The sequence below is a fragment of the Podarcis cretensis genome, assembly GCF_951804945.1.
Source record: "Podarcis cretensis genome assembly, chromosome: 5".
Classification (NCBI taxonomy): domain Eukaryota; kingdom Metazoa; phylum Chordata; class Lepidosauria; order Squamata; family Lacertidae; genus Podarcis; species Podarcis cretensis.
The window spans coordinates 32,492,859-32,518,405 of NC_137174.1; the positions used below are offsets into that span (position 1 = coordinate 32,492,859).

At 43.4% G+C, this 25,547-nt stretch overlaps 2 protein-coding genes across 5 annotated transcripts in view; one reads left to right on the forward strand and one right to left on the reverse strand.

Moving 5' to 3' along the window:
- The window catches only part of ASCC1 (activating signal cointegrator 1 complex subunit 1), a 59,856-nt gene extending 59,393 nt beyond the window's left edge, over positions 1-463 (reverse strand). The window contains exon 1 of the mRNA XM_079976465.1: positions 312-463. The gene's annotated coding sequence lies outside the window, so the exon portion shown is untranslated. The remainder of the gene's footprint in view (positions 1-311) is intronic.
- On the forward strand, positions 118-23,589 carry ANAPC16 (anaphase promoting complex subunit 16). Of its 4 annotated transcripts, none has more exons than XM_079976498.1 (4): positions 118-222; positions 8,388-8,545; positions 21,558-21,632; positions 22,775-23,589. In XM_079976498.1, exons 2-4 carry the CDS (start codon positions 8,404-8,406, stop codon positions 22,888-22,890), a joined length of 333 nt encoding a protein of 110 aa, XP_079832624.1. In that variant the 5' UTR covers positions 118-222; positions 8,388-8,403; the 3' UTR covers positions 22,891-23,589. The 4 variants fall into 4 exon arrangements, with proteins under 4 accessions (XP_079832624.1, XP_079832626.1, XP_079832627.1 ...); XM_079976500.1 differs by having other exon boundaries at positions 144-268; XM_079976501.1 differs by lacking the exon at positions 118-222 and adding an exon at positions 494-517.
- Positions 23,590-25,547: the final 1,958 nt, after the last annotated feature.

Below are 25,547 nucleotides of genomic sequence, written 5' to 3' on the forward strand. Positions count from 1 at the left end.
TATTTCCCTCCCCTTTAATTTCATAAACTTCTGGGGGGCTGCGGCCTGCCTTCAAGGCTTCAGCGCACTCCCTGGTCCTTCTCCCGCTGCCATGGCACCCAAGGGCCTGAGGGAGAAGGAGGAGGCCCCCGCCTCCGCAAGCGGCGTTGTACGTATTCAGGGCGTGCTCGTGCCCGCCAGCCTCCTAGGCGCGCGCACGTCTTCCTCGCCGACGTCATCCCGGTACGGCTCTCGTAAGTGAAGTTGCGAGGGGCTGAGGGTAAGCGAGGTAAGGACAAGATAAGGACGGGAGACTCTGCCGCGTTACTTACCGGGGGTGCCGTGGGGCGCACTAAAGCGGCCGCGTCTGGTCACCGGGAGGCCAATGGGCGAGTAACAAAAGGCCGCGGTTGTTCGGCCTGGTCTCTACCTCACATTGGCGGGGTGGCTGCGCGCATGCGTGTTTCGATACGGTTGCCCGCCATGGCGCAAGCGCACTGGGCATTTGAAAGTCAAGTCGGCGGGGTGTAACGTCGCGGTGAGTTCCGCCGTTCCCATATTGCTTTCTGGACATGCTGCCACCCCTGTTTTCCGTTCAAGTATACTTGGGGAAACGGTCCTCCGAGCTTAGTGGGCCTTAGTCGCGTCGCACTTAAGAACACAGCGAGGGTTTCCTTCTGAGCTGGCACGCATAGGATCCTGCTGCTCGAATTGTTAGGTTGCCAAATCTGCGGAGCAGGCAGACGTTAAAAAGGCGTGTATAAAAAGTTGGGCTAATTTTACGTTCTTGAAGTCAATGCACAGGACCAAGTTTGTAGATCTTTGGAAAATAAAGGGGAAAAGGCTGCTTAAAGCATAGCAGAAGCACTTGCTACACAGCTGGCCGTGGTTCCATCACCTCCCTCTCCTCACCTTCCAGCATTTTGTATTCAAATAGAAAATATATTAGTGGCTTACAGTTGACACTTGCAGTGACGCAGAATATAGTAAATATAGTATCCTGCTTTATTGCCCTCATGATAGGAGGTAATTATCATCGCAAACAACTGTGACAAGGCAACTGGGAAGCTAGCCCAACTGAGAGTAAAAAGAATTCACTGGGACTGGGATCAGCCAGGCAAACCAAAGGATGTACATAGATATTGATTTATTCTTGCAATAGTTCTGTGAAGGTCACATTCTATACAGAACAGATAGTTAAACGAAATAGCTAAACAGAATGTCTGTGCTTGTATCTGTCATGTCAAGAAGTGAACCCCTGTTTGTCCATATGTAATAAGTGCTTGTGCAAGTGGGTGGCTTTTTTCTTGCAAACCAGCAGAGATACCACTGCAGCCTAAAGGTAGCTGCATGACTGTCTTTTGGTAGCTTATCATGTCTACGGGGGCACCTGGAAACTGTTTCAGTGCAAGTGTGTCAGGGCATGGTTGAAAAGAAAACCCTCAAGATGGTACTCAAAAATGTAGAGAGCTTTTAATAAGATGTTGAATTCCCCAATGAGTTTCAATGGAAGTCATTCTTGAAGGCACAAGAATTCAGTTGGTTGGGTCACTCCAATAGTACAGCACCTCTTCCACTTGCTGACCTTGTGGTCTCAGTATGGCACATGTCATCATGGGCATAGCCAGCCCAGGATTTATGTTGGGGGGCAGGCTTTATATTAGAGGGCAGAGTCTCAGTTAGTTAAGTATTTTTATTGATTTGCTTGATTTCAGGGGGGGCAGCTGCTCTCCCCCTTAGCAACACCCATGCGTGTAATCAGGTGACAAGGAAAGTGTGTTCAGAAAAGTTCTATTCAGCTGAATGCATGGGGGCGCAAACTCAACCCATCCACCCGTCTGCATTAGCACCCACCCCTGCCACTGAATGCAGGTTGAGTTGAATGCAGCCTCCTTGTGATCATAACCTGTGTTATCAGAATTCCTGATTGTGAAGAGGTTTTTAAGTATGTTAAGTTGAATGTGCTTAGGATCTGCCTTCAGACTTTTGTGCTGAATGTGGCATGGTTGGGAGTGGAGAGTGTGGGGCTGGTGCATGCAGGTGTGTTGGGGGTGGCCTAGTGACCTCTACATAGTTTGTAAAGCTGGACACCTAAACAGAGCTAAAGTGATTCTTATTTCACTATCTGAAAACTTCTTTCCCCACGGTAGCCACTAACGTTGAATTAAAAGTTCTCTGCAAAATGTCCTGCAGTTCCATGTCAGGACACAATTTAAAGATACTGATTTCGGTTCTGCATAACCTTCACCCTTCTTGCCTGAGAGCCAGTGTGGTGTAGTGGTTAAGAGTGGTAGACTCGTAATCTGGGGAACCGGGTTCGATTCACCGCTCCTCCCCATGCAGCTGCTGGGTGACCTTGGGCTAGTCACACTTCTCTGAAGTCTCTCAGCCCCACTCACCTCACAGAGTGTTTGTTGTGGGGGAGGAAGGGAAAGGAGAATGTTAGCCACTTTGAGACTCCTTAAAGGGAGTGAAAGGCGGGATATCAAATCCAAACTCCTTCTTCTTCTTCTTCTTTTAGATGGTACCCTCCCTCCTTATTTCATTACACTGACCTGATTTGCGCATCATTTTGTGCCAAACTATGGCTTAGAGGAAACAGGTGTATGGGCTCTTGGAAAGCCATTTTGCTCACATCCAGACTGGGGCTTATGTTTAAGGTCTCTTGTCATGAACCACAAGCTGTAACCGAAGACCAGGGATGAGCAGAGTGGCTGTAGGGTCCTCTCCCTGAGCCCACAAACCTGTGTGGTCCCACTGGGCCATAGTTTGATAAAATGTAAGCCAAGCCATAATTGATCTCTTCCAGGGGTTTTGAGCCCTTGGCTGCAAAGTAAGGGGAAAGTGTGCTGTGGGGCTGGGGCGGGAGAAGCAATCTCTTTTTTAACAATAGGATGCAGAAATTGGTTAGGTTTGTGTCTTTAAATCTGTTCTTTAAACCTGCCGACACCTATCTCAAAATTTGTGAGGCTATTTGCTACCTACATCCACTAACAGAAAGTAGTTACTATACATGGAATGAATCAACCTAGTAATAGGGCTTGCTCACTGGCCTCCAACTACGTAGCATGATGAGTGGTCCTCTCCCAATTGTGACCCCACAAAGGTGCCCGTATATCTATGCCTGGCTCAGTGATACGGGGAAACACTGATGGCCGGCCCTACTAGCTTCAGACATGTTGTGCTATCTCTGGTGGACACTGAAGCCCCCGTTGAGGCTATGAGGAGGTTTGCTCAAAGACTGAAGAGGTACAGTATGAAGGTAGCTGGCAGTCTGAGAACTTTAGCAAGATATTTGTGGGGACACACCCCTCCAACTATTCCAGTGTTGGTTCTGTTTCTGGGAAATGCCTCATGTTACAGCCGTTTATTTCATATCTCATATAAGCAATGGGATATCACTCAAAGGGCCAAACTAGATGCAACATTTTTCATGTTTTTAGCCCTTACATGACTGGTTGGTTTTTTAAAAAATAGTCAATATGAGGAAGAGCTAGATGGGGGTGTGGCTGCTGTCGCATGCTGGCAGTTTCTAGGAGCCACAGGTGAGAGCTGAGTGCAGGGTGGGGACCAAAGGAGGACATACTGGCCCAGCAGGAGCACATTGTGTCCCCCACCAGAGGTATTACCCCTCCCCTAACACCCCATACACCCCCACACAAGGCTAAAGGTATGTACAATGTCAAATCTATTTTTAACTTATTGATTCTTTTGCATTTGTTCGAGTTCTAATGTCTCTCTGCTGTAGATTATTTGATTTCCTTCTGACCATGTTTGCTTGAAGGGCAGAGAGCAACAGAAGCGTCTTCTAGTGGCTTAGGTGAGACAGCATTTTTATAGGTTGTGAAGTGCTGCACTTGTGGCTTCCTGGTTGGTTTCCCTGCAGTTCCTTCGTTTGCTCAGAGTGTGGCAGTGGCGCCCGTGAACTGAGTTTCCACCCCAAGTTCAGGACTTGCTGTGAATGCCTTCATTACATTATTATATTACATATCCTCTTGTATTTTGTGGGATTTCTCTGGCTACAAATTGCATGAAGCCACTTGTTGCTTTACAGAGGTAAGGAGATTAACAGTACAATTCTGTGCATCATTAATTGGAAGTACGTCCTGCTGATTTAAATTGGAATTGCTTTCTAGCAGATGTGCATAGGTTTGCATGGTTTGTGTCACAATACATTCATTAGTCTTTAAGGTGTTGCAAAACATCTTGAGGTGTGTGGTTTTTCTTTTGTCACAACAGACTAACGCTACATCACTACTCTTTTTGAACTTGCTTTCATAGAGACCCCCAAAAGTGTCTATTATGAATCTTCAGTAGCTGTGATTCTAACCGGAACTTAATTGATGCAAGCATATTTCAGGTTATTAACCTGTGTCTGTGGCCATATGGGATAGAAAGAGGTTTGGGGTATGTGGTTGGGTTTGCATAGCAGCAGAGGAATACTTGAAATGCCCAGGACCTTTCAGAGAGAGAGAAAGTCCAAAGGACAGCTACTTGAATCTTCATGCTTACTACTTAGAGAGATTCTAGTTTTACTAGATTTCTTTCCTTTGTTTATTTCAAAATCAGTGAACCGGTTTTCCCAATATTCTCTATCCTGTTGCAGAGAAGACACTGAAGTCTTTTAAAAAGGAGGCTATAATACCCGTCTGGCTTATAGGCCATCCAGTGACTCTTGTGTACCTCAGAATTGATAGCTTTGTTGGCTTATACTAGCTAGGACAACACAAGGAAATACAAGCTCACAAAAAGCCATCCTTGATTGGATTAATTTACTGCTCCCATTGTGGCCAGCTTTTGGAAGATGTATTTCCTCCAGCGAATGCTTGGGTACCATGCTGAGCCACTGATCAGGTAGTCATTGGAGTATGGCGATTTACAAATGTGAAATGGGCTGCATGGCTCATAAAAGAGGAAGGAAGATGCTGTACATAATTGTAGTAGATCTGGAATGGATAATAAAAACAGTAGGTATTCAGTGACTAAACAGACAGCAATCGCTTTAACTGTGTTGTGTGTTGTAAGGTTTTGTTTTTTTTTTAATTATCTACATTAACGGCTTAAAAGAGCATTTTCTTTAGGTTGTGGGAGTAGTTAATACTGTAAGATAGCCGGCTCCACAAAACAACCTAAAGGTTTTGTATCTTACTTTTAAAAGATTTTATATAACAATAAGGACTTCAACTGGGGAAGGTAATTGAAACAGCTTTAAGGCCTCTCCAGCCCATGTTAATGCAGGAAACGTGAGGAGGTGGCATTGTAGATCTAAGGGTGTTTTTGTTAGGGGGAGGGGGCTGAAAAAATGTTTCATTTATTCACAAGCAATGCTTAGATTGGGTTTTACACTTGCTGTATTTCTAAGCTGTATGAAGAGTTTGTGTTGACTAGGCTTTCCCCATTATAAGTAAAAATGGCTCTTTTCTGGTTTTCCTTTTGCATATTCTAATAATATTCATTCTGGCGGTGAAATGGTGTCCTTATCATTGCTTCTGTCCTTGAATAGGTGGATGACCCAAAAGGAAAGAAGCAGTGGGAGAAGTCCACTGCATGGCATTTAACTTGTCATATCCAGTTCCTCTTCCTGCTATCTGATTCCACAAGGTGTTTGGTAACCAATTCAGAACATTACCCATCTTTGTTAGCCTCTGATAGTGAAAAGAATCCTGTGGCATCTTAGGGCCAATTCTTTTGTTACCTTCTGCACTTGAGAACTGGTATCTGGAATGTGAAATAAATGTGCATGGCATCTCTAAAAAATGGCACACACCTATATAATGCACAGCTTTTTGCCTGCAAAACACACCCAAGTGGCTGGAGAAGCTGTGAGCACTTGGCTCAGGACTGTTTTGCACGTTAAAGCTCATTATTTGTGACCTTTTATAATGATTTCAATCTGTTCGTGATTACAATACCAAGTTCCTGTCTAGGAGCACCTAATCTTCTAACAGTGAAGTTAAGAGCATGTGAACCTAATGCGTCCTGGACCCTGGGAGATTCATGGAAACTTCTCCGGGCTTTGTAAACTGCTTTGAGGTTTTTTCCTACATTCGAGCAGTGTATGCATTTTATTCGATAAATAAATGCAAATAATATAATGAAATGCATGACATTGACTTTGGCCTTTGAGGTGCCACAGAACTCCAAAGTTTGGGTTTCTGCATTCTGGCTGCCACCCAGTGGTGAAAGTTTGTATTGCATTTTGTTTCTAAGAGCAAACATGTTGCGAGCAAATGGAGTAGTAGGGTACAGACACATATTGTGGCAAAAGGTGAAGAAGAGTCAAGACTTGAAAGTTGGGGATGGTGCTGTGGCTGCTTGTGGTCCAAATATTCTTATGCATTCCTGAGAACAAGAGCACCTGTAGCTTTTGTTTGTCCTACAGATGCAGATTCAAGTTTTATATATTCATCTTCTACCTCTTAATTCCTAATGGGTTTAAAGAAACCTGGGTCCCAAGGTTAAACTGTTTGATTTCTGTAGACTCTCTTTTTTTCTTTTTTAGAAAAAGAAAAGCAGAATACCCAGCTGCATATTTTTCTACTTGACAGTGTTTGTAAGACAAATCTATTTTGATTTTTAAAATTCTGCTGCAATCCCATTCTCTTTCTCTCTCTCTCTCTCTCTCTCTCTCTCTCTCTCTCTCACACACACACACACACACACACACAAACACACACAAACAAACACACACAAACAAACACACACACACACACACACACATATATATATAATTGAGCCATTTTTTCCTTGCCAACCTTTGGTTAAGTGTACATAGTGCCAAGCACATTGCAACATGTCCAGCATTTTCTTTGATAGCAGGCTTGCCCACATCTTCTGTCGAGAGGTGCAGCAGTTGCACTTCTCCCCGGAGCCACAGTATGTGGGTCACTCAGAGTTGCTGGGTGGAGGTGGATGGTGTGGAACATGCAGTCATGTTTTGCTCTGAGTACCTGACTTGATGAGAACTGTCTGGGTTTTAAAGCCCTGCAGCACTTCAATAAAACTACTATTTATTTGAATGAATGATGCTTTAACCTGTTCTCAGTGTCTCATCCTTGGGATGTTAGGCCACAGCCTGCACTGCGGAGAATAATCATTTCTGTCGGCATGGTGTCCCATCAGATTGGAAGGAATTTGCATCACTACGTAAGCTACATGTAATCTGGCTATCAGGGACATAACTTTGGTTAAAACCTTTCCTGGTACAAAGGTCTCTGTGGTGTCTGAAATACTGTGAATTCATGCAGCTGATATGTAAGCTGCCATGCCTCTCTGTTATCATTTATATTTAACAATCGGCATTAACTATGTTGAGTATAATTAGTATAAATTAAGCTTTCAGCAAGTTAATCCTTTTCAAATCATATTGCTGTCTTAGCTCAGACTTTGTGCTGGGTCACAGAAGATGTGTAGCACAGCCTCCAGCTTTGATCTATTGAGTTATGTAAACTAGCTAAATTGTGGGAGGCGGATTTACACTGCGCTCCCTTTGAATCTTGATGTGTTTCAATAGTATGGTCTGGCGGGGGAATTAAAAAGTTGCCAATTCTAGCTCAAAGGCACACAGCTATATTGTGATTGTGTGATCTGTTTTCTAAGCTTGCAATCCTAAATACACAGACTTAGAAGCAGGCCCCATCGATAATGGTAGAGATTACTGTGTTTAAGAAGAAATAAAATAATAATAAATAGTCCAGTAGCACCTTAGAGACCAACTAAGTTTGTTCTGGGTAAAAGCTTTCATGTGCATACACACTTCTTCAGATACCAATGGATTTCCATTTCCTGTAGCTCAGTGTGGTGCCTTCCATGATTCTAGATTCAGGTAGATAGCCGTGTTGGTCTGATGCAGTTGAAATAAAAAAATAAAAAAATAGTCCAGTAGCACCACAGAGACCAACTAAGTTTGTTCTGGGTATAAGCTTTCATGTGCATGCACACTTCTTCAGATATGTTTAAGAAGATTTGTTTTAGGTTGGGATGGCAGTCTCTGAAATTGGTTTTTCTGTCACTGTTCTCATAATCACAGGCACCTAGATTTTGTGGGTTTGCAATTTAATTTGAGACATGGGTCTGGAATAAATAGGTTGACCTTCCTTCTAGCCTAGGAAGCAGGGCTAAACCTTTTGACCAGAAGCTGGTACTAGACTGGCCACTTGAGCTACACTGTTCCCTTGCAAACAGAACATTACCTCAAGCCAAGTCCCCCATTGATTTGAATATATTCCCTAATTACCTTATGTGTGAACAAAATGCTGTTTCCCCCCAGTTAACTCAGCAGTGTGCTGCTACACTCCCTCCACGGATAGCCTCACATAATGTAAACAACAGCACAAGAAGAAAGCAATCAAGATGGTACATACACTTGAAGCACTTGGTTTTCATGTCTTCCTTTCTCTTGCCTTTAGGTTCAGATTGAGCAAAATGGCTGCCTCTTCGTCATCGTCTTCGGCCGGTGGAGTTAGCGGAAGTTCCGTAACTGGGTCTGGGTTCAGCGTCTCAGACCTTGCTACACCAAGAAAAGCTCTCTTTACGTACCCCAAAGGAGCTGGCGAAATGTTAGAAGGTAACTGCTCTGCATATCTCCTCCTTTTGTGTCAAGGCAATAAAAAGGGCACTGCTAAACATCACATAAACTTTCAGCCTTGCGCCTGTGCAGCAGGGGCTTCTGTAGGTCTTTACAGTAAAGTGGTTTTCTCTTGGTGCAGGCGAGAGTGGTTAAGAGCCAGGAGATAGTAGCGGTAAAACAGTCTTGTGTGTGGCATATGGGCTCTCAACTTAAGCTGCTTTCCAGGGAGTGAGCCCCAATAAACCTGGGGGGACTTTACTTCTGAGTAAACCTGCTCAGGATTGCCTTGTGCCGTGTGCATTCTAGTGGAGCTTGTGCTACTTTTGTTATCCCTTTGCATCTGTTCAACGTGCATAGTTGGATGGAGTCGTTCGCCCAGTAAGCTGCATTGATTCCAGGCACCACTCTGCTGATGTTGCATTGCTGATCTGATCTATTGGGGTTTGGAATGTCGGCGATGTATGATTTGCACCCTTGTTTCAGGATTCGCTGCAGATAATTATAGAGCCCGTTTGGATACTTAGGAGCTGCCCGGTATTAGCCAGGAGACTGCCTGTCTCAGAGCCTCTGGGCTCATAAAGGAGAGCATGCAACCACAGCACCTTCTACTCAGTTAATGCTTGACCCATCTTTCTGTCCTGCCTTCTGCATCAAACAGGACTGGTTGTGCTCTGCAGCAGGCAAGATAAGCCAAAGAGGTAAAGTCAGAGGCTGCAGCATCTCCAAGCACTTAAACAGACAAGCAAAGTTTTTAGGTTAGCATCTGGCAATCCTATCAGTAATAGATCTCCAGACACACTTAAGGACATCATAAGAGCACAGCTGAATCTGGTCAAAGGCCCATTTAGTCCAGCTTCCTATTCTTGCAGTGGCCAACCAGATACCTTAGAGGAAGCCTACAAGCTGGACTGGAGTGCATCAGCACTCTCCCCATATGTTCCTATTTTGCCTTGGCAGTTCTTGGGTTTTTCTCCTCCTCTTGCTTACACTTACCCATCTTCTCCCTGCTTAAACCTTGAGTTCAAGCAGGAAGACGCAAAAGCATTTCATTCCCCCGCCTTTACAGAGTCCCAAGTAGTCTTTAGACTCTTGTAAGGGCACTTTGCCTTTTGACTGAAACTCAGACTTTATTTCAGTGGCTTAGATTTCTTGGCCAGTATGCTATGCTGTCAGTACAATTGCTCAGGCTTGATGGATGGTGGCCTGTTCATTAAGATCTGAGGCAGTAGCTACTGCTTAGCAATGCAAATACGTATCAGTCAGAATAAAGCTGCCCTGGGTTCTGCTGCTGGAGCAAGATATTGAATTCTAGGTAGCTTTATACTTACCTGTATATCTCTTAATCCTTGAAAGCAATAGATTGCTAGTATATGTAAAGTTTCAGTATAGATTATATTTATTAGGATAGAGTTGGCCATTTCCCTCAACAGCTCAGGACAGTTAACAGTATGACAGCAAGAAAGGATGGATTCTCCTTACATTTACGTTTTAGGAGTAGGAATGGAACTGAATTGTACAATTACTCTCACGCACAGCAAGAACAAATTATATGCTTATTTATCCAATTGCCACATCTGGGTATGGCATGGTCTGCTTTTACAAGCTGTCTTCCCTATAACAGGTGGCTCACAAGTCTTATCAGTATCAGGAATAGGATGCACCGTTCAGCTGTGGGACTTGAATCTGATGTGTCCTTAAGGTTTGCAGTTGGCGGCAGTTTCCAGACTCACTCATCCTAGGTCTTTTTGCTGAAAGAATGAATCTTTTCCCCATAGGCGTTTCAAGACTAAAAACTAACATATTGAAACAACACAAGGCATAAGCATGGGGACTTGCTCGTCGCCAAAAAAAATAGCTTTGGAAGCACTTGCCATCACATAGTGTAGCTTCTCCATCCAAGAATGATAGGCATTTATTTTTTAAAAAAACAGAAAGTTGGGATGGAACTCTTCCTTTATAAAACATGGCAGGATGGGTAGGTATAGTTGCTGTTTCCTTTCTTGAGAGGTAGTTGCTTTTCATTAGAGTTTTATATGCAGAGTTCGGTGTGGGGAGGGAAGAGCATTGTACTCTGTAGATCATGCCATCACTTTGCATGAATACTTGCCATGCTGCACTAATTATATACTGTGTCACAACCCTAATTAATATGTATACATATTAGCATCTGTATGCCAAACTGTTGGATTAATTAAGATTAAATGCTTGTCCTCAAACTTAATGAGCCTCTAGAACCAATTAAAATATTGAAGTATTTTTGTGTTACTGGGCATGTGCCCAGGAGAGAATGTCTGGTGAGGCTTTTTGTTCCCAAAAGAAGAAATAAGACTCCTCAGCTGCCACATATATTTAAGAGAAGTTAAAAAAACAAAAAACTTCCTACACTGAAAATCACCCATTATCCTTCCCCCACTTTGTTGCAAATAGTACTGGAAAAGTGTGGGGAGGGGGTGATAGTTGGTGAGACTTATACTAAATGGATTGCTCATATGAGGAGGGGGAATGTGTGGCTCCACCACAGTTAGGAACGCTTAATATCTCCAAAGCAGTTGCCTCCACCACCCCCTGCCTTGTCTCATGACTACAACAGTAAAGATTATCATAGCTGGAGGAGAGATTTCTGATAATTTAATAATATTTTTCTGATAAAGGTAAAGGTAAAGGTACCCCTGCCCGTACGGGCCAGTCTTGACAGACTCTGGGGTTGTGCGCCCATCTCACTTAAGAGGCCAGGGGCCAGCGCTGTCCGGAGACACTTCCGGGTCACGTGGCCAGCGTGACATTGCTGCTCTGGCGAGCCAGAGCCGCACACGGAAACGCCGTTTACCTTCCCGCTGGTAAGCGGTCCCTATTTATCTACTTGCACCCGGAGGTGCTTTCGAACTGCTAGGTTGGCAGGCGCTGGGACCGAGAAGCGGGAGCGCACCCCGCCGCAGGGATTCGAACCGCCGACCTTTCGATCGGCAAGCCCTAGGCGCTGAGGCTTTAACCCACAGTGCTAACGATAAATCAGCCTTGCCTAGAATTGCTTATAGGGCTTTCTTATTCGAGTGGGCCAGTTCTTGCCATTTGTCAAGTCTGGCAGCCTGTTGAGCAAAGACGTGGAGCTTCTTGCCCTCCAGATGTTGATGGACTACACCTCTCCTCACCCCTGACCATTGACCATGCTGGCTGAGGCTGATGGGAGTCCAACAGCATTCGAAGGGCCACAGGTTTCTTACCACGGCCTCATCATGCCCTAAAGCAAGGATCTCAGATTGTAATATACCTTTCTGAGGGGATACTAGACCAGAAACTGAATTTTGATTCTTCAAAGAGCATACAGTAAGATTGGCTGCAAGTTGGTGAAATGCCAAAAGAACCATAGTGTTATGCATCATCTTTCATGAATTTTAATATGCATTTCTAGCCTTGTGATCATTCACATGGATCAGAGTATCTTATCATCATCCCCCCCCCATCAAAGATTCAATGTTTGTCTCTCAGTAGTGTTTTCTACCTTTCCATCAGGCATTTGGTTGAAATAATCAACTATTTGCAGACCTACACCCCACACACAGTTTAAAAGGCCATTTATTGTTTCATTAGCCAAAGGGCTGGGACGAAAGGCATGCTTTTGCCTGGTGCCTAAGGATATGTAACAAAGGTGCCAGGTGAGCCTCCCAGGGAGAGAACATTCACAAACGGAGCCACCACGGAAAAGGACCATTCTTGTGTTGCCACCTTCCGGACCTCTCGTGGAAGAGGCAAACAAAGAAGGACCTTAGATGATGATCAGATGGATGGTATTAAATAAAATAAAACAATCAGTTTTATTTGGGTCAGTTCATATGGGGAGAGGCAGTCCTTGAGGTATTGCAGTCCTGAGCCATTTAAGGCTTTATAGGTCAAAACCAGCACTTTGAATTGGGCCCGGAAACTTATTTGGCAGCCAGTGCAGTTGGGCCAGGATTGGTGTAATATGCTCAAAGCATCTTGCCCTGGTGAGCAACCTGGGCACTGAATTCTGCACCAGCTGAAGTTTCCGAACCATCTTCAGAGGCAGCCCCATGTATAACGCATTGCAGTCATCTACCCTGGCAGTGTTAGCACGCTTATACCATGGAACATAGTAGACGCCCCCACCCACTTTGCACAAACAAGCTGCTTGAAAGAGTCTGCAGTGCCTTCCTTCTACACGGAGGACTCCATGGTTCACAGGTTAGGGAGACAGCAATTGACACCTTCAGTCACAAGTTCCAGGGCTCCTCCATGCACCCAAACAGAAGTTATAATCCCCTGGGAATCCAGATATAGCCACCTGCAGCCCACAAAAGATCCAATTTTGTGAGGGAAATGGACAGAGAAGGAAGACGCCTCGCTTGAATTGCAACAGCAAGCCCATACAAGGGATCGCATGTGGAATCCCTGCTTATGGATTCTTAGGAGAATTGAAGTCACTGTTCCACTAATCAGAGTGACGGGCACAGACAGTAGGGTCCTAAGACAATGATCCGCATGTTAACTTGGATGATTGCCGGCATCTGCTGGTTATTTCTCCAGCAGGCCTCCTGACTGATTTTCTCTGCTCCTTCTCCTTCTTTGGTGATCACTCTTGGCCGAGTAAGATTGTCTTCAATTAACACAGTCTTAACGGTGAGTCCGTAAGTGGCTGTAGAGGCCAATTCTGGATTCACACATCCTTCCACAGTGGGGATGTAGGTTTCTGGGTGGGAGTTGATCATGGTGAGGGTTTGCCAAATGTACTTTCTTCTTAGCACATTTCTCCCTTTCGTCCTGAATTAGACACTGTGAGACCTTTGGTGAAGGCTGTTCTCCAACTGGAGCGCTCATAGACCAGTGTTTCCCAGTTGTCAGTATTTATACTACATTTTTCTTAGATTTTCCTTTGAGAGAGTCTTTAAACCTCCTTTGTTGACCATCAGCATTATGCTTTCCATTTTTAAGTTTGGAATAGAGTAGTTGCTTTGGAAGTTGATAATCAGGCATCCGAACAACATCACCAGTCCAACAAAGTTTATGTTGAGGAATCATTGCTTCGACACTGGTGATCTTTGCTTCTTCCAAAACACTGGCATTAGTTCGCCTGTCTTCCCAGGTGATGTGTAAAAATTTTTGGAGACACCATTGATGGAATCTTTCAAGGAGTTGGAGATGACGTTTATAAGTGGTCCATGTTTCACAAGCATACAGTAAGGTTGGTAGTACAGTAGCTTTGTAAACAAGTATTCCCTGCAAATGTCCCGGTCCTCAAACACTCTGCACTTCAATCAGGAGAAAGTTGCACTTGCAGAGCTCAGGCAATGCTGGATTTCGGCGTCAGTGTCGGCCCTTGTGGAAAGATAACTGCTCAGGTAGGAGAAGTGATCAACATTTTCCGACACTGCACCATTGAGTTGGATTTGTGGCGCTGCAGAGGGGTTGTTTTGAGCTTGTTGGTGCAGCACTTTGGTTTTTGGGATGTTGAGCAATAGGCCAAGCATTTTGTAAACTTCTGTGAAGCTATTTAGGATGGTTTGGAGGTCACCCTCTGAGTGTGCACACACCACGTTGTCATCAGCATATTGAAGCTCTGTGATGGAAGTTATAGTAACTGTACTCTTTGCTTTCAGCCGACTCAAGTTAAAGAGCTTTCCATCAGCAGCAGGGTAGTTGGGGGGGGGGAAGAGGGCAGGGCTCCTGCACCTTTAGTAATTGCACAAAGGAGGACATTTTCAGCTTGGCTACACCAGCTGCAATTCTCTCTTCTATGCAGTATTAAATATTAAAGATGCAGGGCCCCGGTTATCTTTTTTCACCTGGCCACCCTACTCCCCTTTGCTTCTGGAAACCACTGGGAGAACTGCTGTTCAATATATGATTTTTACCCCAGTGAGGAGTTTCCCTTTGACAATGTATAGGATCATGGCAATGAAAATAATAAATAGAGTTGGGGTGATAATACAGTCCTGTTTAATACCTGATCCCACTGTGAATGGTTCACTTTGAGAACCACTGTTACCTGTCATTGTTGCTGTCATATTATCATGGAGGAGCTGAAGGATGTTCAGAAATTTATCTGGGCAGCCAATTTTCAGAAGGACAGTCCACAGGCCATTACAATTTAGTGTTGAAGGCTTTAGTCAGGTCAATGAATGCCATATACAGCGGCTGATTTTGCTCTCTGCATTTTTCTTGAAGCTGTCGAGGAGTGAAAATTATGTCCACTGTCCCCCTATAAGGTCGAAACCCATTTTGAGACTGAGGAAGGGTAGCCTCAGATATAGTTAGGAGACGGTTTACTAAGATCCTTGCAGGAATTTTGCTGGCCGCAGCTAATAAAGAGATGCCTTGATAGTTTCCACAGTCTGTTCTATCACCTTTTTTAAAAAATGTTGATCATTTTGTCTCCACCACGTAGGAACAACATTGCTTGGTTTATTATCACACCGTTGTTATCTAGGGGTGGGAGAGACAGGAGAGCACTGAGTTTTGGGGGCTCCACCTCCTTGATCAGTGGTCCAGTGGAATATTTAAGGAAGCTTGCCTGGCCTCTAGTGCAGTATCATTTTGGTACCAGGAAAACATCTTTCAGATCTTCCAAATGAGCCATCTGCTCATTTCAATTTTATTGCTGTTGCTTTTATTGCATATATTTTCATTGCTTTTGTTATATATAATTTCTGTCTCTCTCTTTTGTTTTGCTCTTTTATAGCTGCCCTGGGAAAGTTTCTTTGAAGGGTGGGGCATAAATAGCTTTAAATAATGGGTAGAAGCTGCAGCTAGGTGCTCATTAGGAGTTGTTGAGTGAGTAGTTTAAAGAGGGTGTTGGCCACAGAGGTACTGTTCGATTTTTTTGCAGGCACCATCTTTCCCATTTGTAGGCTTTCTGCTGATAGCACTGTTTTGAGGTTCACCAGTTTCGGGAGAACATGCACTTATGGAGATAATATTCACCCCATGCAGGAAGTTGCATCGGAATTATCTCTCTGGTTACTGTGTGTTCTGCTTGATGTGCCCTGGAACTGATCCTGTGAGGAAGAATGCATTGTATTGGCTAGCAGTACCAATGAGCAAAGTACTTGCTGTTTATCAGTGACCGTGTCTGTGCTCCTCAGTGTGTTGGGGCGGGGGCTCATTTAATTTTATTGTACACAGGTTGTACAATGACAATAAATGTATTGTGATTATTATTATTATTATTATTATTATTATTATTATTATGTGTGGTGTAAGCTTATGGGAGGCAGAACCTGCAGCAGGGCAGTCAGGGGAAAAAGAGGCTCCTGCACCTTTAGTAATTGCACAAAGGAGGACATTTTCAGCTTGGCTACACCAGCTGCAATTCTCTCTTCTATGCAATATTAAATATTAAAGATGCAGGGCCCCGATTATCTTTTTTCACCTGGCCACCCTACTCCCCTTCGTTTCTGGAAACCACTGGGAAAACTGCTGTTTGGGATGCACAAGTTGAGAGCACTCCTTTAGAAAAGCAGAACTAGCTACCCAGTTCTTTGGACCCTGACTCTAAACCACTTCAGAAGTTTATAGGCTCCAACACATAAACATCATTTGTCTGCCTTTGTCAGTGACGTACCTCTGAGCCATGGCGGCTGCATATTGCATCAAACGTCTCATGTCTCCTTCAAGTTAGTATATATGTCCAGTTTTAAAATAATAAATTTTACTTCTTTGAAAAGTATTATTTTCTGTTCAGTTCTGGCTGAAGGATTACAGATTGCGGCTGCTAGACATTATGTGGAAAATTCCACGTTGTTTCCTATCTGGAGAAATCTAGCTTTTAAGAGAGTTTCATTACAGATCATTCTGCACGAACATAAATGCCATAGATTGCAAAATGGTTTGTAGTGTTCAGGAAGCAATGTGTTCAAAGAAGAAAAGGAATCTTAGGAGATCGACTAAAACTGATTTATTTTTTTCCAGCCAAGTGGTTCTCTTGGCTTAACAAGTTAAAATGCTTTTTTTGGCCTGTTAACATGTACTGCCTTTGCCAGTTGCACTTAACTGACACCTTTCAACTTCTATACAGTGGTACCTCAGTCTACGAACAGCGTAGTTCACGAACTATTTGGAACACAAACACAAAAACCAGAAGAAGGTGTTCTGGTTAGCGAACTTTTTTTGGAATCCGAACATACTCCGTTCGGGGGTGCACTTCCATTTTGAGTGCCACACTTGCATAGGAAAAGCACGCCTTGGTTTAAGAGCACTTTGGTTTAAGAATGGACTTCCGGAACGGATTGAGTTCGTAAACCGAGGTACAACTGTATTAGAAATGACAGGACAAATAAAAGATAGTGGGTGTGATCCAGCAGAACATAAGCACGTTCTGGTCCCACAAAAACAATTAGACTTAAAGGTGCCTAACTGTGCTTGGACTGTGGTCAGCAATGACCTAGGTGGCTAATAATACATCACTAAACTTTAATGCCTGTGCAGCTTTACTCAGATGAGTTATAGAAGTACAGTCTGGCAGAAGCAAGATGTTTGTCCTTCAAAGGGCTTTTTGTCCTTATGGCCGGACTGTGAATTTTGCAGCCTTAAGTGCATCATCTATCTCATCTCAGACACCGACCATAATATGGTGTTGCTGAGTTCCTTTGGGCTGTGTGCTGGAGGTCAGCTGTATGTGAGAGCATGTCATCTCTTAGAACAATCACTTGGATATTTCACTTTCACTTACAATTCTCACACTACAGTGGTACCTCAGGTTAAGAACTTAATTTGTTCTGGAGGTCCATTCTTAACCTGAAACCTGAGGTTCTTAACCTGAGGTACCACTTTAGCTAAGGGGAGCTCCCGCCGCCGCTGCGTAATTTCTGTTCTCATCCTGAAGCAAAGTTTTTAACCCAAGGTATTATTTCTGGGTTAGCGGAGTCTGTAACCTGAAGTGTCTGAAACCCAAGGTACCAGTGTATGGGGAAGGATGTGACCCACAAAAATACATCTGCAAAATCAAATGTGGGAGGTGTAGCTTGGCTCTGCCTCTCCAAGGTATAGAGCATAATAGAAGGCTGCCCCACGGAACAACCTTCCTTTCCTCCACCAGACAACTGTTGTGCATGCTATGTTGTGACCAGGCCCTTTATTCCAAGGCCCTCCCGGACCTCTCCAGGTACCTCCTGCAATTGGTTGCTTCCTCAGGCCCTCTGCTTGTAGTCTTCTTTGAGAAAAGCAAATACCTTCACACATCCTATTCAGACACATCAGATGGGGCTATGTTGGTAGCATGTTAAATATAAAGCCTCAGAAACTCGTTTGCATGCTTTGCAAGTATTCATGAAACTACAAGGCAAATTCTTCGGGTAATTGTCAGCAGAATAAAGAGATGTATAGGATTCAAAACAGACCAGAAGTTCCTCCAGTTAAAACAACCAGCCCTTGCATGAGTTAGACTAAGGTAATTAATCCCTGTACTAAATTATTTCTCAGATCCCGCAATTGCAGGGCGGGGGTGAGCCAGGTGTATAAGGCCAGTGAGTGCCCACAGAACCAAGAGTGCAGAGGTGGCTCCTTTGGAAGCAGTGTACACACACAGTCACTGACCAGTGTTGTTTAAGTGTAAATTTCCTCCAAGCCTTGACAGCTCTGTTTGAGCCGGTCACCAGTATGAAGCAAAAACCCTTCCAGTAGCTGTACCCCCATCAGTAAATTATTTGGGGCAAAGTACCACACATCCCTGCTTTGTTCTAGTTGTGGGTGACTCCAAGGAAGAGGGGAGAAAACACAAATGTCTATGGTGAGGCAAAATATTCCGAACTGTAGTTGGGCACAACCGAAGCACAATACTGTTCTATTTATGTCCAAAGTCCCTGTAAGTGCAGATTGCAGATGCATGTTAATTTCAAAATGTACACTAAAAGTGTACAGTGTGCAGTAACTGATTTCAGTTTTAGTTTTCAAAATCGTCCAACTTCATCTGGAACTCTTGCCTAATAGCATGATACTCTTAATCTCAGGGTTGTGAATTCGAGCCTCATGTGGGGCAAAAGATTCCTGCATTGCATGGATTGGACTAGTTGACCCTCGCAGTGCCTTCCAACTCTAATCTATGATTCTTTGTAGCTACCACTGTTTAAGATGGGCTTAGGGAACCTCCTATGTCTGGCAAACCTAATCTCACTTGCTCTACCCCTTCCCAAACACCTGTCCCTTTCCACAGGGAAGAAGTCTCTTCCTGAGGAAACTGTGTGCAAAACTTCACACTTCTGGTAGCTGAAAATCTTTCTTCTTCTCTCCAACCATAATTTTTAGTGATATGCTTTATAGCCATTTGCTCCGCTAGCTCCATTCTGTCATAAACTCTATACTGCCTTCAGTGTATATAGAGTGCAGTCATTTCCCCTCCTGCCCCCACCAAACAATCAAAAGCATGTTTAATACATTTTCCTCCCTTGAAACTCTACAGTAGAATCTCTGAAGTCTACATGATGGTCATGGGGAGTCAAAATGGTGTCTCCTCTTCTCTCTTCTGTATGACTGACAACCCATTCCTAACCCTGTTTGCTGGGATGAGTGGATTTTCTTTCTGAGCAGGGCAGCTGGCGGTCTTGTGCAATTCCAAGTTAGATGAATCCAGTGCTAACTACTCTCTGAAGATTGTTCCCATAAGGTGGGAGGTGCTAATGCACTCTCTTCAATGAGTGATGTGGCCATGGTACATCTTAGAGGTTTTGTCCCAGGGATTTGCACAGTGGCCTATTTTCGATGTTGGATTGCCTGTACTTGACAAGTACCCATGCTCATATTGATTAACATTCTGCAATGTGAGCATGAGTTGCCAGCTCCATTCACTGCTAAGATTGCACCTTGAGATGCTAAAACATATATTGTCCTATTCTTTTCCATTGCTCTCAGGTAGGCAAGGTGTGTGTTGCCATTATGGGTGAGTCACCTATAGTCTCCTGAGATTAGCAATTCCTGGGGAGAATAGGCTCCCCCCCCCCACCTCCCTAAAGCCTTGTGTTGAGAATCACCTACAGTTGCTTTTGGGCACTGACATGCTGCTCCGTCTTGTAGCTGCTTTGAAGAGCTATTGAATCTTAACTGAAATCCCACTATCTTTGTGTCACTTGTAGAAAATCAAAGAATTGTTTTCTTTGAAGGGTGAAACTCGTCGTCTTTGTATTTTAAGGCAATTGAATTGGAGTTCATTTGCCTTTTTGAAAGAAAGAAAGAAAGAAAGAAAGAAAGAAAGAAAGAAAGAAAGAAAGAACAATAGTAACACAGGCTAGTCAAGAACAGGTTTTCTGCACTTCAATTCCATAGATGTTAGGAGGAGGTGTCTGCTTCCGTTGATCTGTTTTTCAGTCAGATACCACTTAAGGAGCCAATTCTTTTTTCACATGGGTAGCCTTGCTACTGGGAGCATCACCGCAGGGTTCTGTGATAGTGAAAGGAGCAAATTATGTGCTAGGGATAATTGGGAAGGGGGTTGAAAATAGACTGGCCAAGGTCATAATTCCTTCATATAAAGTTTGGTGTGGCTGCATTAGGAACCCTGATTGTGCCCCATCTCAGAAAGGATATGGTAGAGCTGAGAAAAGGGCAGAAAAACAACAACCAAATTGATCAAGGTATTGGGAGCATCGTTCTAATATAAAAAAGCTGAAGCATCTGCAAAACACTCTTTAGTCATTTTTCTCCATAAAGAACTAAAGAGGGGTGTGATAGAGTTTTACAAAACCAATGAACAGAGAGCAGTCTCTGCCTCCCCCCTCATAGCTCTAGGTCACCCAAGGAGGTGATTGGCATTATTATGCTTGGAGCAGACAAAAGCATACTCCTTCACACAACACAAAAACTTAATTTGCAGGATTTGCTTCCCTGAGATGTAGTGATGGCTTGGAAAGGCAAATCTGTGGAGGGTAGATCCATCAGCAGCTATTTAACCATGATGTATCATAGAATCCTAGAGCTGGAAGGGACCTTGAGGGCCATCTAGTCCAACCCCCCGGCAATGCAGGAATCTTGCCCAATGTGGGGCTCGAACTCATAATCCTGAGATTAAGGTTTTCATGCTGTACTGACTGAGCTAAATCTATGTGATGGTTAATGGAATGTCCAAGTTTCTAGGCAATATTTATTTGCTATATTTGTAAAATGCCTTTTGTCCCTAACAGCTAACAAGGCCATTTACGAGAAAAACAAAGGCGAGGGGCTTGATCAATTTGTACGACACACCCTGATTCAAATTTTGCATTCCAGTGTCTCTGTTTAACGTGGCTGCAGTAGCATAGGAAAGTGCCTTATAAAGAATTAGGCCTGTGGTCAATTTCGCTCAGTATTGTCCGGGAAAAGTGGTCATCCAGTTGCTGCTGGACTCCCAACTCCCAACATCCCTGACCCAGCTGTGGTGGCTGGCGCTAATGGGATCCAGAGCCCAACAACATCTGAAGGGCCATAGATTCCTTATCGAGATTTCCCCAGCGTTCCCTGGAGATAGTATCAGGCAGGGTTTTTGTGAAGTCTTGCAGGTGGTTGTTTAATTGTCACTCCCCGCCCCCTTTTTTCTATTAATGATAACAAAACCAAAAACCATTTTCTATCTCAGTACTCCATGAGTCCAAACCCAGGTTGGCTTGAATCCTTGGTCCAAAAAGAAATGGTTGTTGTTTCCAGTGGCACCGTTAGATGGACATAGGGAGGCATAAAAAACGTAAAGGGACCCCTGACCGTTAAGTCCAGTTGCAGACGACTCTGGGGTTGCGGCGCTCATCTCATCTTGCTTTCCAGGCCGAGGGAACTGGTGTTTTGTCTGCAGACAGTTTTTCCAGGTCATGTGGTGAACCAGAGCAGCGCACAGAAACAGAGTTTACCTTTCTGCTGGAGCAGTACCTATTCATTTACTTGCACTTTGACGTGCTTTTGAACTGCTAGGTTGGCAGGAGCTCACCCCGTTGCGGGGATTCAAACCGCCGACCTTCCGATCATCAAGCCCAAGAGACTCAATGGTTCAGACCACAGCGCCACCCACATAGACTAAATTATCTTCGCCTTCTATTTACAGATGGCTCAGAGAGATTCCTATGTGAATCCGTTTTCAGCTACCAGGTTGCATCCACATTAAAGCAAGTGAAACATGGTAAGTACTCTCCAACTTATATAAGAATCGTCAATGGATATATCTGTAGTAAAAGTTCCACAATCATAGAATCATAGAATTGTAGAGTTAGAAGGGACCCTATTTGCAAGTGGTTTTTTTTAAAAAAAAAAATCTTAATCTAGTTGATCTCTTGTGAACCTGTTGACACAATGTTATCTCAGATAATAGAATTGCAAAAGCAATATTTATTTATGCAGTCTAGTTATTGAAACCTCTATTACTTAGTCCTGCATTGTATGCATAAGAGGAGTAGTATGAATGCTGCATTTATACTAGGTAGTCTTGTGAGATGCAATTCTGCTGTTAAAAAAAAACGCTCTCTCCCCCACGGGTCAGTTGGTTTCAATATGACCTCCTCTCCTCCTTCCTGGCTCACATGGTATATTGGAGATCAGTTGGTATTTCTGAAGTGCCATCAAGATGCAAGAGATCTCTATCAGATACATATATATTTTTTGTACTGCAGTTCTGTGCAAAATGTTCAAAGTGTTATCTGGTTAGATTAACTTTTTGTGTACGAAACTAGATAATGTACTGTTCCAGCCATATTCTGTGGCCCAGCAGATTGGACAAGAATCCTTCAGTTGCAATAATCAATCCAAGTGGACTAAAAGTTAGATGACTGTTCTGAAGTCAGATTCCCTTTCAGATCTTCATGTTTACTGTGCAAAAGCAGTTCTACTGGTGTCTTTTTCCTGGGAGTAGATTCTGGTTATATAAACAACCTTTCTTTACGTTTATTGAAAGCTATTGTAATTGTAATCTGTAGCTCAGTAGTGTAAAAGGGTCTTCCTCTTTGAAGACATTAAGAGTTTTCCTGCACCCCCTGGGGAATTGAGTCTCCCACAGCTAAAGGAAGGGGGGCTTATTCACACTTACCTTTCATCCTGCTTTTTCCAGGCACAGGTGAATGTACATCTAGAATACATATATAAATAAAATCAAAACTTAAATTTTGTTGCAGATTGAAACCAACTTGCTGAAGTGGGGGGGGGAGAACTTTTCTGTAACCAATGAAAGAATTGTCTGCGGCAAGAGACTATTCATGGCTGTTAATGTGTTTCATTTGAAAAGCTTAATTGAAAGTTTATTGCTAACCACAGTCAAATTTTCTGTTGCAGATCAGCAAGTTGCTCGGATGGAAAAACTTGCTGGTTTAGTTGAAGAGCTGGAGGCAGACGAATGGCGGTACAAACCCATAGAACAGTTGCTGGGGTTCACTCCTTCATCGGGTTGAAAGTTTGTTGATGTGGAAAGATAAATCACTTGCACGGTTCCCTTTTAAAACACTTGGCTGTTTTCCATTGCTTGGACTGCAGTGTAGTAAAGAACGGTCCATAACTGGGCTGCCTCTTACCAGAGCCAGCAAACTGCAGACACACAAGGTTTTATTAAAGAAAAAAAAATTATTCCGTTTTCCAGCAGCCTCACTCAAGAGCTTGTTTCAGGAGGGTGTGATTGCTGTAACTAAGGAGATACAATCAGTTTTTGAAGAAGAACCTGTTTGCTCAAAAGGGAAGGGGTGGCTATTTAAACTTACAACCCTTTATGCTGACCTTGGAGCATGTGTGCTGAAAGTTGGCTGGGTAATTGGACCCTTGTTACTGTTCAAGTTAAACTCCTGGAGGGCAGAGTCAAAAGGCAACAGGCTTTGGCCTTAAGCTGTCCCTTTGAAGATGGAAGTGATAAAACAATAGGATAGGATCACTTGAAGGGCAGAAGAACATTAACTGTTTCCTGTATTTAGATTCCTTGGTTTTTGCTGAGTCTGCATTTTGTCAGCAGTTTCTCTCTCTTAACTGACTGTGGAAATATTGGCACAAGATGACTGCTGTTTAATGCAGAGCAAGCCTCTGAAAAGCAGTGTTGGCTGTCCTCTCCTTTGTTCCAATTCACTTGAACCGTCTGTTTGGCAATTAAATTATTTCTACTGCTATGGTGTCTGCTCCTGTATTCTTTTCAAGGGCTCTGGAGTCGGGAAAACGGGAATCAACTGGTGCCAACACAAGCTTCTATAAAGCAGCTGTCCATATTTAAATCTTTTTTAAAAATCTACTCCATAAGGATGATTATGAGTCAAGTGGATGAGTTCTCCTGCTGTATCTGCCAAAGCACAATAGCGGCATCTCATCTTAAGCACTTATTTGCTTGTAGAAGACGTTTTACGATTGGGTTTTGTGTATCCTGTTTTCTATCAAATTTTAAGGACAGAGTCATATATTACATTCAGCAATGTTTTTGTGTATTTTAGCAGTGCTCTACCTACACGGGCAGTGTAGTGTGGGAGGCAGGAACTGCTGTAATACTGCAGCCACAACTTTGCAAGCAGTGGGTGCTCAAAACCAAGTCTGCTGTGGCTTTAATACAATCAGTATAAGATTGGTAAGAAAAACATAGCTCTTGTACAACTTCTGTGCAGCCTTAAAGGGTACTAAAACATTTCAGTTTATCTTCTTTGTTTTTAGCTCTCATGAAGAGTTGGAATGTTTTGAAAGGTATATAGAAGTTCAAGTCCATCAGATTTGTCAGCTCTCAACCTAAGCCTAAGCTAAGTTACCTAGATTTCTGTGGAGCTTCCTTTTAAGTAAATTATGCTGAGGCTCAGCGAACGGTGCTTTCTCGCCTTTTGTCCTCTGTATGGACAGTTGCTATGTACCAGGGCTTACGTGGAGTTGCAAGGAATCCAGGTCTTCGCAGCATCTTCTGATACTGGGACAGCTGCAGGAGCGAAGAAGTCCCTAGGGTCTCTGGAAGACAGTCCTGCACTCCTTTTTTATAGTAACATCCCAGCATTATGCAAGTTTATGCATGCCCTGTTGCTTTCAGGTTGAGGAGAAATTCCAGATCTTCAGTGACAAAGAAAAGCAGCCTTGCTGCTGGGACAGGCCAAAAGCCAATCTAGTCCAACATCTTGTTCTCATGATAGCCAACCAGATGTCCATAGAAGCCTGCAAGCAGGTCCTCAGCTCAACAAACAGACAATGGGACACACAGGCATGATCTTTAACCAACTTGAAATGCTGAAGAGCATCTCTTTAGCTACAACTGCAGGCTGACCATTAGGACTGGACTTCCAGTTTGTGTGTTTAATTTTTGTTACAGATTATTCAAATTCGTCATAGTTTGAGGGTCATAATTTTACATTACAAATACTATGGAGTTGGTGTAGCATGCTAGCATACTGCTGCTCCACATCTGCATTCATTAAAAAAAGGTAAACGAAGGATATTAAATTGCAAACAGCTGAAATATCTAACAAGTTGACAACTAGTGAATCATTTCCATCTTCTCATGACTGATCAAGCTGCCCTTTTCTCTCTCCATTGTCAACTCTCCATAAATGTGTCACATGCAATGGCTATACGGAAAAGTCTCATATCCTTTACACAAAGCCACATCTCAAATTATTTCATAGAAAGTGGGTGATTATTTGAGGCAAAGCATTCTTAATCCAACGTATAGTCTGACTAGAACTTTTCAAACTGCACAATACATCATTCTTTTAAGCATGCACACACTGAAATTTGTTAGCAATCTGCATTCCACAATTTTTATCGCAGAGCAGATTATATAGCAAACTTGTTATTAAGCAGGGGGAAAGTTTTGTGAAATTATCTATCCCATTAAAACTCTTTGATCTCGGGGTCCAGGTCAGTTCACCTGGAGGGAGGTGGTCCTTGAGGTATTACGGTCCTGAGGTGTTTAAGGCTTTGTAGGTCAAAAACAGCACTTTCAATTGGGCCTGGAAACTAATTGTCTGCCAGTGCAGTCAGGCCAGAATGCAATATGCTCAAAGCATCTTGCTCCAGTGAGCAATCTGGCTGCCACATTCTGCATCGGCTGAAGTTTCTGAACTGTTTTCAGAGGCAGCCCTATGTATAATGTGTTGCAGCA